Here is an 11,637-nt window from a genome sequence, read left to right as displayed (position 1 = left end):
CAAGTAATGGTCAACTCATCTCTCAAGCCGAATGACAAATTGACTTGCTGCCTAAAAAAATGCACTACGCTGTAAAGAACACACTGCTTAATGCTTTACACTGTTTAATGTTTCTAGATGATCTGTTTATGAAAGATATTTTGTATGAAAAATCCAACTGGTTATTTCCTTCTCATGCTCAGTATTTGTTTTTCTGCTTGCTTGGTAGCCTATGGAGGTATTGTAACAAAACTCCCTTGAGACACCTAGTACTGTACTGTACCTAGTTGACGTAGCTGCTAGGGTACCGAAGCCACTTCGTACACTGCAGGATAAGTGTAAATGTTGCTGCTTCATGATCCTATATTTATTTTTCATCTTTGCATCTCATAAGGAGTTTAGGCTGCAAGTCCCAAACCATTTCTATTAGCATCTGTTGACCTGGGGAAAATGTTAATTCATTAGTTAGGAGTTGTTTTATGTTATTTGTAGTAATCTGAGTGTTTTGTACGGTAAATATTTGAAGCTAACCTGTTTACTTTGTGCTGTTAATAACTGATATTTTAATGTTGAATTGAAGCCATCTTTTTTATTTCAATAAATTTTATATTTAAACAAAATGGAATTTGTTTGGCCTAGAAATGGGGTTTCTATGCTTCAGGATGAACACATAGCACACAATCTGAACTCAATAGCTGTTATACACTGGTGAAGAAAGCATGGGTACGCAGTAGAAATCATCACAGAGTAATTCTGATTGCTTTACTAAAGGAAAAAAAAGCCTTTGATGAGCCAGTTCTCTAAGCATTAATCTTCACAGTTGTATGGCTAGCAGCTTCCACTGATGTGTTACAAGACCACAGGGCACATCTACAGGAGATGTTTACTGTGCAGTAGACTAATTAGCTGCATAGTAAATGTCTAAGCATCTACATGTGCAGGGCTATGAGGCTGAAGTAAACTAATAAACTCCACAGCACAGTGGAGTACAGTACTAGGTAGCACTTGTAAATACAAGTACTATCCTGTTGCAGGGGTACTCTGCAGCAGCACACATGTAGATGCTGCCCTGCCTCGCTGGGGCACGAGGGTTCTTCAGTGTGGGGGTTGCAGTGCATTGGAGCCCCCTTGTGCCCCAGGCAGCCCCTTTGCAGCCTGTTGAGTCAGGTTGGAGCAGACAGTTGGCAGGCTGACCCCCTGGGTCCCATGTCAGCTGGGGCTGCTCCCACCCAGCTCAACATGCTGTGGTCCTGAGTGTATGTGTAAACACAGAGCCCAGGAATAATAAACTTTGGCATGATAAGCACCGGAGTTCATTGTGTCATATTAATATGCACGTATGGATATGCGCCCACAGACAATTTATCATGTAATGGCAGTTCTTCATCATTGGCCTTAGCTTTTGTTATGGCTTTATTTGAACATGACTCTGCACTTTTAAATGTAATTGGGATTTTACTTTTTATTTTGATGGAAGCAGGATTAGGAACCTTTATCAATCTTTCTTTACACTTACAGATCATAGAAGGCCTAACTACAAATCAATGCAGAAATTCAAAACCTGGAGAAAAATCAATGGAAAACTCAGTTCTCTTCTCTTGAGAATTATATTTTATTTTGGCAGCATTAGAAATATTAACACCGCCCCCCCTTGTTGGAAATGGAATGGGAAGTGGGAATGTGATTACAACAAAGAAATAGGGCTTGGGAAACATTTTCTTTGGAGATGGAAGAAACTGAAAAAGAGAGAGTTTGTGAAAAAGGAGAGAGGAAAGGGAACCAAGTTAACAGTTGAAATAAGCACACAGGAAATGACATACAGAGTAGAGTAATGAGACAGAAAGGCAAAACAATGGGAGAAAGAAAGAGGGAAAGAAAGAGAAAGAGAGAAGAAAATGAACAAACCGAATGCAATAGCAGGATATTATCTCCATACAGGGAGAGACAGAGACAAATTAAAGAGGATACATAGCAAAAGGTTTTTTTTCTAAATGCCTGTACATACTGAAGAAGAGAAAGGAAGAAGAATGGAGGAAACTAACTGCTTTGGAAATAAGTTGTACAATGAGAGACTTCTTAGAAAAGTGGTTGCTTTAGACAGTCCCCCGCTTACTCAACAGGTCTTCTCTCTGGGTGCAAACAGAACCATAATTGCTGACTCCAGAGACAAAGACATATTTTTACTGATTTTTACTTATGTTTACACAACAGAAGAGGACTCCTGTTAGGAAAAAAAGCTCCATAAAGCTGTGGCTCCCTTGGGAAATTCGTGCTCAAGGTACATAGCCCCACAATATATGAGGGTATAATACCTGCCTGTCTTTTCATACCAGCCTTGTAATGCAGAAAAAGGCATTTCCCTGAAGAACTGGAAGCAACTTGCTTGGCTGGATTTGGGTAAAAATGAAGGTTCTGAACTCTCCCCTATTGTGTTACAGGAAATACAAAAAAGGGTTCAGGAACTTTCACAGCCTTTCTGTGCCCACATCAAATCCAGGCCTTTGCAAGTATTAAGGACTCAGGAACCTCTGTACTAAATTAAATGTGAGATCAAAGTTTTTGATTCAAAGTACAGTAGCACAAGAAGGGATTTGACATATAAGGAGGGAAGGAGAGACGTGAGGAAGGTTTAAGGTAGGAGGTAATATCTTGCTCAATATATGTTATTTCAGATATAGTTAATGGGTAATTATGAGCTTACTGGAAAACGATGTGGGTGATTAGTTTTGAGAAAAAAAATCAACAATCCTTTTAAAGTGAAAAAAAGACTTAAAATGGCAGAACCCACATTTTGCTTAGACTTTCCAAAACAAATTCATCATCAGCATGACTAAATATGGGAACTTTTAGATTAAAAGGATGCTTTTTTCTTTTATTGAAAAGATATAAATATTCAAAACCAGGATTCAGAACAGAATAGAGCCTTTTATTCAAACTCTCACAAACAGCAGTCCTGTAATGATTTCCACCCTGTCACTAATCTCATCAGAGAGCTGTGCATCTTTTGTGTTCATTTACTCATGCTCACAGGTAAATCCTTTTATAATTGTGGGCAGTGACTTGGGGTGCAGAGAGAGACTACAGAGGTTTGCATGAGCCACATGGGGTTGCTATGGCTGAAAAATGGGTGCTGGCAGCAAGTGGAGGGTAAGCTTCTCCTGCATACCCACACCTGAGTTGCTTTGTGCAGGGCTAGTCCTCTGCAGATATTTCCAACATTCAGAGTTCTTTTAATATTAAAAAAAGGCTCCTTTGTCAGCTTAGTGCCTGAGGAAAATTATTTGATGCCAGAAGCCACCAGTGTGTAGTCTTAAAAATATTTAAGCTTGCTATTGAGTCTTCAGTGAGTACAGGGCAGTTATTATTGGGTAATGTCAATAAAATTAAGGGCACCAGAAATAACACAATAAGATAACACAATGATATACAATGAACACAGAAACATATTTTTGGCTAACTGGCCTTTTTTCTGTTATACCCTACTTAAGAGTTCTTGTTCTCTATCTCCCTCCCATATCTTTCCTCCCTTCTGCCTTTCCCTTTCCATCCCCTACATATTTTTCCATGCTATCATACTTGCTAGCTATTTTATTTTATCCACCCACCCTCCCTTGGATTGCTCCTTCTCTCTTACCAGCTGGAAACAGAAGCTCATTTCCAAGCCTCCTTCATCTCTTTTTCTCTGGCCTCCATTTCTTTGTTCCTGAGATCCCACTCCCGACCTTGGTCAACTTTTCACAAAAGTCTCTTAGTGTTTTCCCTTCTTAGACTCCAGGAGCTCTCTTTTTTTCCCTTCTCTTTGTCAGTAGCTCTTCCTTTTTCAGCAGTCAGCTTTTAAGAAATTTCTTATATGTGAGCATGTCTACATGTTCATTAATGCACAGTAGTTACTTTACATTTAATTTAGTACTTGTATAAGCAAGTACTAAATAAATGTGCAGTAACCAGTTAATGTGCAGAAGTGCCAGTGACCGCCTTTTTAGTGATGCTGCTGCGCAGTAGCGTATTAGCGCTGTCCATGCTTTGATGAGCTACTTCACAGTGTTAGTGGGCTACTGCGCAGTTAGCATCTCACGTAGACGTACCCACTGTATAGGCAACAATTCAAACTGACTTTTGTAATTTTTGGTCGATGGTTGATTTATCTTTTCTTCAGGAGGCTTTTCTCTGTCTTTTTTTATGGGATTTGGGCACAGTACATCATGTTTGTAGCAATCTGAATTTGTAGAGGCTTAGAAAATGGAGAGCTTTCTATTCAAACTCACCTCCATCAGGCAATCACCTCAAGAATTATTTAATTATCTGAGGCCATGTCGTTATGTTGTGAAGTTTAAAAAATGCTTGCACAGGTCTTGACAGGATTTGCTGAAATGTGACTAGTGCAAAGGGACAGCATTTTGAATGGAAATTTCTCTTAGAGTCTAGAGAGGTGCACCTGCAGCTGCATAAGTCTGAATAGTCTAAAATAACAGTGGAGGAACAGGAAGCAGTGTAAAGTGGGCCTAGGTAAAATGCAGGTTTTAAAGATAAGTAGTGAAGATGCAAGGGCCTTCTGATGCCTTCCATAATGCCTTCCAAAATTAACTGAAGCCAGAGAATCTCTTTTGACTTCTACAAATATTTAATAATACTGTAGAAAAATACTGCGTTAAAAACATCAATGTTTCCTCTATTTATAGTCAATTAAGCATTTAATGTATTTCTATTAAAGGCGGTTTTATGAGTATGCATGGAAGTGCAGTGTGTCCTGTCCACAATCAGGTATTAAGACAGAAATCTGGCATTCCACTTTATTAGATACTAAATGTCAGAGCAATTTTTGACAGAAGTGCTGAAAGAGACCAAAACAATTTCCTTCACTGCAACATAATCTAAATTGCATTAAAATATCGACAATCACAATGAGATAACATGCTGCAAAGAGTCAAATTGCACTAAGCCTTTGACAAATGTTATGTATGACAAGTGATCACACTCTGTTCCCAAGGAAGCAAAACATTCAAACAAGTCACATGCACAAAGTGTTTGTGTTCTTGTTCAGAACAAAGCCAGATACCGTGGTGAGAGCTGCAGTGTAATTTCACAAGCAGTAAAAGCACAAGTCTATGCCTACTTCTCTGCTTTGTGCTGGGTCTTTCTCCTCCTATTCCCCTTCACAACTCTTTATTCCATGAGCTTCTGTCACAACAAATATAATGGAATCTGAGCCCAACAAGGTTAGTCATGTATTTTCATTTAATTAATTAATGTTTGTTTTTATTACCTCTTCATTAGATACCTATTCCTGATAAGTGGAACATGAGTGAATATCCCATGAAATGGATTTCAAAACCTTTATAACATTTCCATGATAATCCATTTATGAGAAATATACTAAACTTGTAGCAATTTCCCTCAAAGCACAGTGAGCACTGCTATGATATGCACGCAATCATGAGAAATATTGCAAAAGGCAGCAGAGGCTCCCATGACTAACATATTAACAGAAGGAGACTTCTTCAACCTATTTTGACTTCCAAAACAATAATTACTCTCCTTAAAAAGAAAAGACTTAAATTCAGGAAAGTCTAGTGAGAGACATAAGTCACACTGATACAGTTCCAAACAGAAATTAAGGAAAGCAATGGCACCTTTCACTGAGAGAGTATGCAGGTATATACACAGCATTGCTATCAGTGTTAATTTGTGAGCCAGGTTATAGATAGGTAAGGAAAAAGTGGAACAAAGTTAGAAAATGCATCCTCTGGAAAGCTCAATATACTGCCCCTGGAACTCAGACAGCCTAAAGATTTCTTTGCAGACCAGCAAGAGGTGACAAGAACTACAAATGACATTCACCAAACACATGCCTGTATTGTAATCCCTTTCCTCATCTGCCTAGCTCAAAATCATTCTTACCCTTCTCACTCAAAGGATAAAGACAATACAGAAAGTCAACCCTTTCTGTCATACTAGTTCAAAGGCTGGGGGCTTCTTCTTTGGTTATTTTTGTTTCAAAGAAAGATATGGCTGCTATAATATAGAAGTCAATACAATATTATCTTTGGAGATCAATGCATCTGAATATGATCAAAATTATATTGAATTTTTATTCCCACCCCTCTCCCATTTCCTAAAACATTTTAAGTCATACAAGGCACAAACAGTTAACATGTTTCAGCAAGGTTATCCCTCTTCCTTGCCCTTTCTCTTTTGGCCCTGGGTTAATGATGCTTTGTGAGTTCAGGTGATGACGGTCGGTCCCTTACGTCCCGTCCTTTCATGGATCTGAGATATTTTCAGTGCGATTGCTATGAGAGGACTCAGCACAGCCTAGAAGAGATGAAACACAAATAAACTATGTTAAGGAGAAAAGTTGAGAAACACATGATTTTAGATACCTGTTATTAATTTTTCTGTCTTGGGAACAGCATTAAGGAACACCCTGTGAAACTTTATACTTCAAATACAGTAAGTATGCAGAAAGAACAGATACCAGCTATCATATTGATAATGTCAAAACACAAGAGTAATTGTGGATTTGTTTGTGAAAATTGCAATACAAAACCACCTAGAGTCACAAACTTGGAATAATTTTTGGGCGTAGAGTTGAAACTATATAAATGGTATTTTCACACACTGCATGGTTCACCTCTAGAATTCAGTGCGTCAAAATACTGAAGCAAGGAACTTAGCAAGACTCATCAAAATATTCATATGGCTAAAATCACATGCAACTGTACCAGACACAACATTTAGAAAGACTATGAAATCTCAATCGCCTTCAGGTGATGAAACATGATAAAATATACCCAGCATCTGTCTATATGTGAGGCCAGAAAAGGAGGATGCAGATACGCAACAGCACTATTGCAATTCAACTGAAAAAAGGAAAATGTCAATATTGTTAATTGGTAGTTCCTGGTATTTTCTCTCAGTTCACTGAAGGACAAGAAAAGAAAAAGGGGCAGAGATGAGGTCTGTATTGGAACCTCATTTGGGAATTTGCAGACATTATACTTTTAGATGATCAGCACAATATGCTAAAATCCTGGCTTTCAAAACTTTTTTTCCTTCTAACTTACCTGAACTTTGGATTTTTTAAGGGGTGGGGAGTTTCTAATTCTTGGTGATTTTTGTTTTAAAATTATCAATGTTCCTATACAGCTTACATTCAAACGATCTGTTTATAACTTTAATAATGGTATCACGTTGTCGCTGTGCCTGCAGCCTTGGAGCTTGCATGTCAACAAGGTTTTTTGTATAGATTGCTAAATGAAAGGAATAGAGCCAAACTAGTTATGTACACATTGTGATGATGTAACACTATTTCAGATTTGCTGTGTCATTGGTTGCAACAGAATTTATGGTCAGGGTTTGTTTTTCAGAACCTCATTAACTGACACATCACAGTTCAAAAAACTCTTCATGGCTAAGGACAGAAGTTACACATAAACCAGTTTAAGTGACCAGAAACTGGTTTAAACCTGTAACAGAACATAGGTTCAGTGCACATAAACCAGAAGTTCAAAATGGCTGAAACTGGTTTAAGATAAACCTGGTTGAATGTAGTATCAGACTTAACTGATCTGAGTCAAATTGGTTTATGGAACTTCTGTCCCAGATCCCTTCCTGGTTTAAGTTAAATCAGAGTCCCCCAGCATCCCAGCATGCTTTTCAGGCCTGGGCTGGGCTGGGCTGTCTGCTCCAGAGAGCAGGGCTGGCCCCACCCCTCTCCTCCCTAGCTGGAGCTCCAACTGGCTGAGAAGGAGTGGGGGTTGCAGCGTTTGCCAGGCTTCCCCTTGCCCCACCCTGCCCTCACCACTTGCTGCTCAAGTAGGGATCCTCCCTCCCACCCCTCTCCCATGGCAGAGACCCCAGTGGCATGGACCCTGGCAGGCATCTGGCCATGCCCCTCACCATGCTAGCTAATGCTGAGAGGGGTGTGTGTGTGTCTCCAATTTCATTGGAACAAAGGCAGATAGAACAGTGTTTGCTTAGGGCAAGAAGCCAGTGGCTTGCAAATGCACAGGCACCCTGAAGATAAAAAGAGCTTGAAACTAATGAGAGAGATGCGTTTGTTTTCTATTCTAGGGCTTGATGGGCTGAAAAGCTTTGAGTCCTGATAACCCCCATGCTGGCTTGCTTGCTACAGTCTGTGAGTGTTTCAAACCCTCAGTCTGTGAGTGTTTAAAAGGGAACAGAGAGAGGTGTGAGAAATGACTGGGTTTGCAATGAATGTGAACTGTGAGTGTTGCCAGTTTGCTGCAGACAGTATAAAGAAGCAGGGAGGAGAGGGACATTGAAAAACCCAGTATCATCAACAGATGCATGTAGCCCACACAAGCAGTACTCCCCTCATTTACCTCAGAGTGCTAGCCATGGGCTGGGGGCTGGCAACACTCCCCACCCCATAAGCAGCGAGCAGGGAAAAGCCTGACAAGGGCTGCTTCCCCCTCTCCCTCTCCCTCCCCCTCCCGGCACACACTGGCTGGGGGCTGTGCAGGCCAGGGTGGGGGTTTAAATCCCTACCTAATCATAGCGTCCTGATAGGGCCTGGCCATGCCCTCCCCCCCTCAGCTGAGCACTGTGGTAGGGAAGTGAGGGCTCGCTCTAACGCCCCTCGACTTCTAGCCTGAGCCACTGGAAGCATGTGTCTTCATTTTCTGAATAAAAAGTGAATGTCTATCTACTTGCAAATCAGTTCAATCTTTGCAAAGATTGAATCAATTCAGGCTTTGGCTTTTTGAATGCCTGTCCCTAGCCCATATGTCTAGATCTGCTTCTACTGTGAGATCGCTGAAATAGAAAACAATGGCACTGAGTTCATGTACACAGTATGCAGAAGATCAATTCTAATATGTGTTGGCAAACACTGCAAAGTCAAATAATAAAAAGAGCCAGTTTCAAAGATCTGGACAAAATCATTCCCCAGCATGGGGATATCAAAGAAATATCATAGGTGTGTTTGGGTGAAAGGACACTGCCCCACCATAGGAGACAGGGAAATGGCTTGCAAAACTCCTCAGACCTGGAGGGCTGTCAAGGCACAGAAGCATCTTTGTCTTCCCACTGGCTTTAGACTTCTTCTGGCTTTGCCCCCATTTCTGATAATGACTGCTCTAAAGCCTCTTTCTGTCTTTCTAAACTGGAGATGTAAAGTTAAAACAACACACCCAACTCTCACCAGTCTTATCAGTCCCCTGATATCATGAGCAATAAAATGCATTTATAAAGTATAAAGAAGAAAAGAAACATCCTCCCCCCCTCCCAAGCAAACAAAAGACATTCAATACTTTGGCTAACAGCCAGTGCCAATTTACTCAGGACTCTTAACTGTTTTCCCTAAGTATTTTAGTCCTCTACTGTGGTTGCATGTTTTCAAACATTGCTTATCTACATTATTTGCTTCTTACAAATGCACTCAGAAACTTGGCTACAGACAGAAATTACACATGAACCAGTATAAGTGATTGGAAACTGGCTTAAAAGTATAACAGAAGTTCAGTGCATATAAACCAGTTTCAAAATGGCTAAACCAGGTTTAAGATAGACTTGGATGGATGTAGTATCAGACAACTGATTTAGGTTAGACTGGTCTATCGAACTTCTGTCCCAGAGCTCCTCCTGACTCAAGTTACCTTGCAGTACCCCAGCATCTCAGGATGCTTTGTGCCTCCCCTGCTCCCCCCACCGGATGGACAGGCTAGCCTCTGCTGCTGGTCTCTGGCCAGCCAGCCAGCCAGCCCCACCCCTGGGCTGTCACAGAGCTGAAGCAGGAAAGCCTATGCTCCCCAGCCTGTGTCCTGCCTGCACCTGTCAGCCCTGCAGCCTGCATCCTGGGCCAGGGCAGGGAAAATCTCCTGAGGTGTGGAGCTCCTCTTCCATGGGCAGACTCCTGCTGCAGGGGCTGACACCAGCCCAGGAGACTGCTTCCCCCTTCCCACCTGCAGGGGCAGAGAAACAGAGCCGCCCAGCCCCAGCCCCCAGCCACAGGAAGCCCTGTGCCAAGGGCGATTCCCTCTCACCCCCTCCACCCAGTTGGCCTGCTGCTCAGCCCCGCCCCTGATGAACTGGCAGCTTGTTGGCTCTGAAAAACCTCATCCTAATGGCATAGTTAAATCCAAGCAATCATCCTCAGCAAACAAACTACATGTGATTCTGATGCAAAAAAAAAAAAATTAAACTACCCATGTTTGCTTGAAACTTGCATAGATCTTAGGGTTTTTTTGACAAATGTGTCCTGTGTTCATGTATGTAAGGAAAGCCAAACACAGGTAAGTGAGTATTCATGGTTTAATCTCAAATATTTTGTGTGGCTCTGAAATTCTCTCCTCCCAATCTATAATCTAAACCTCATCTTTGAAAAAAAACCCAAGCCTCATAATTTGGTTAATTTCTCTAGCAAAAGCCTGGGAAAAGTTAAAAACAACAAGAGCCTATAGTGAGAGCATGTGCACAGCTTAGGATCCAAAGCATTTTAATAAGCAACAGATAACTGCAACTTTCTTCCACATCCGTCATGCATCTCTGTATTTTCTCTTGTGAAGTAAGGATGGATGTAGAGGAAAAACCAAATTAATATAAGGCCTTTGGCCAACCTTTGTATTTATGGGCTATTTGCATCTTAAAATGCCCCAGTATGGGAAGACTTCATAACACAGGGCCAGCTGCTTTTATTTACATTGCCATCTGTAAGATATTAAGCACTACCTATTTTTCTACTGTCTTCTATTATCACACAGAAAAATAACAAAAGTTAGCCAGTTATTAAAATAATGTCACAGCAAGGCAAAGATCCATGGCTATTAAAGCTTTATGGCTAAGTACAGAGAGTCAAAAAGCCTGATGCAGAATCGATTCAGTCTTTGCTGGTTTCTCCAAGCTGCACAGACTGAACCAATAAGGAACTGAACTGATGTTCAGTTTTCAGTTGGGAAAGGTAGAGAAAGGCCTATACTGACCCAGTCCAGAAGATCAGGGATGCTAGAGCCCACCCATTGTGAGCCCAGCTGAGTGGGGACATCCCTGATTGACTGCTCAGCACACGCCCCCAACCCTATGCTGTCTCCCTGAAGGGGATTGAGCCCCCATGCTGTTACTTGTCAGCTCTGTATTCCTCAGCACAAACCTTGCTGGACTTACAAAGGACTTTTTCTATTCTGCCCCCCCATCTCATCTAACCAGAACCAAGCAGAAGAAAAGTTTAATAGGCATCTCAGGCTGTACATTCCCCAGTCCCAGTATGGGAGGCCTATTTAAACTTAATTGACTAAAACTTGGTTGCTGGGTTAGGGAATGCTGAGGCAAGAGACCGAGTCAGAGGGGGTATAGGCGAATTTTGAACAATAGTTAATGGTTCATCACAACGTCCAGCCCATTGGAGCCCTAACCACAAATGCTGTCATACTTTTCCCGGGATGACTGGTAGAAGTCCTCCCCACAAAGTTTATGAATACTCCAAGTAATCCCCTTAAATATGTTAAAAGACCACAGTAAAATCTGAAAGTCATGCTAAGCTGAGGCTTATTCACAATAGGTAAAATACAAAACACTGATGCTGATTTAACAGTGCAAGCATAGCTAGGCCATCTGAGAAGAAACAATGTGGTATCCCTTCCAGTATATCTTTTATATTCATAATCATTTCAAGCTGACTCCTAGGTGTCTGGTTACTCC

At 41.2% G+C, this 11,637-nt stretch overlaps 1 protein-coding gene across 3 annotated transcripts in view; it reads right to left on the bottom strand.

Moving 5' to 3' along the window:
- Nucleotides 1-4,755: 4,755 nt before the first annotated feature.
- PGM5 (phosphoglucomutase 5) overlaps nt 4,756-11,637 on the bottom strand; it is a 124,915-nt gene continuing 118,033 nt past the window's right edge. For all 3 annotated transcript variants that reach the window (XM_025202955.1, XM_025202956.1, XM_025202957.1), the window contains one exon: nt 4,756-6,291. In XM_025202955.1, coding sequence (XP_025058740.1) covers nt 6,202-6,291 — 90 coding nt within the window. In that variant the 3' untranslated portion in view covers nt 4,756-6,201. The remainder of the gene's footprint in view (nt 6,292-11,637) is intronic.

This window comes from Alligator sinensis, unplaced genomic scaffold, assembly GCF_000455745.1.
Source record: "Alligator sinensis unplaced genomic scaffold, ASM45574v1 scaffold308_1, whole genome shotgun sequence".
NCBI lineage: Eukaryota > Metazoa > Chordata > Crocodylia > Alligatoridae > Alligator > Alligator sinensis.
The sequence above is the reverse complement of the archived record's forward strand: the minus strand, read 5'-3'. Positions and strand labels throughout refer to the sequence as shown.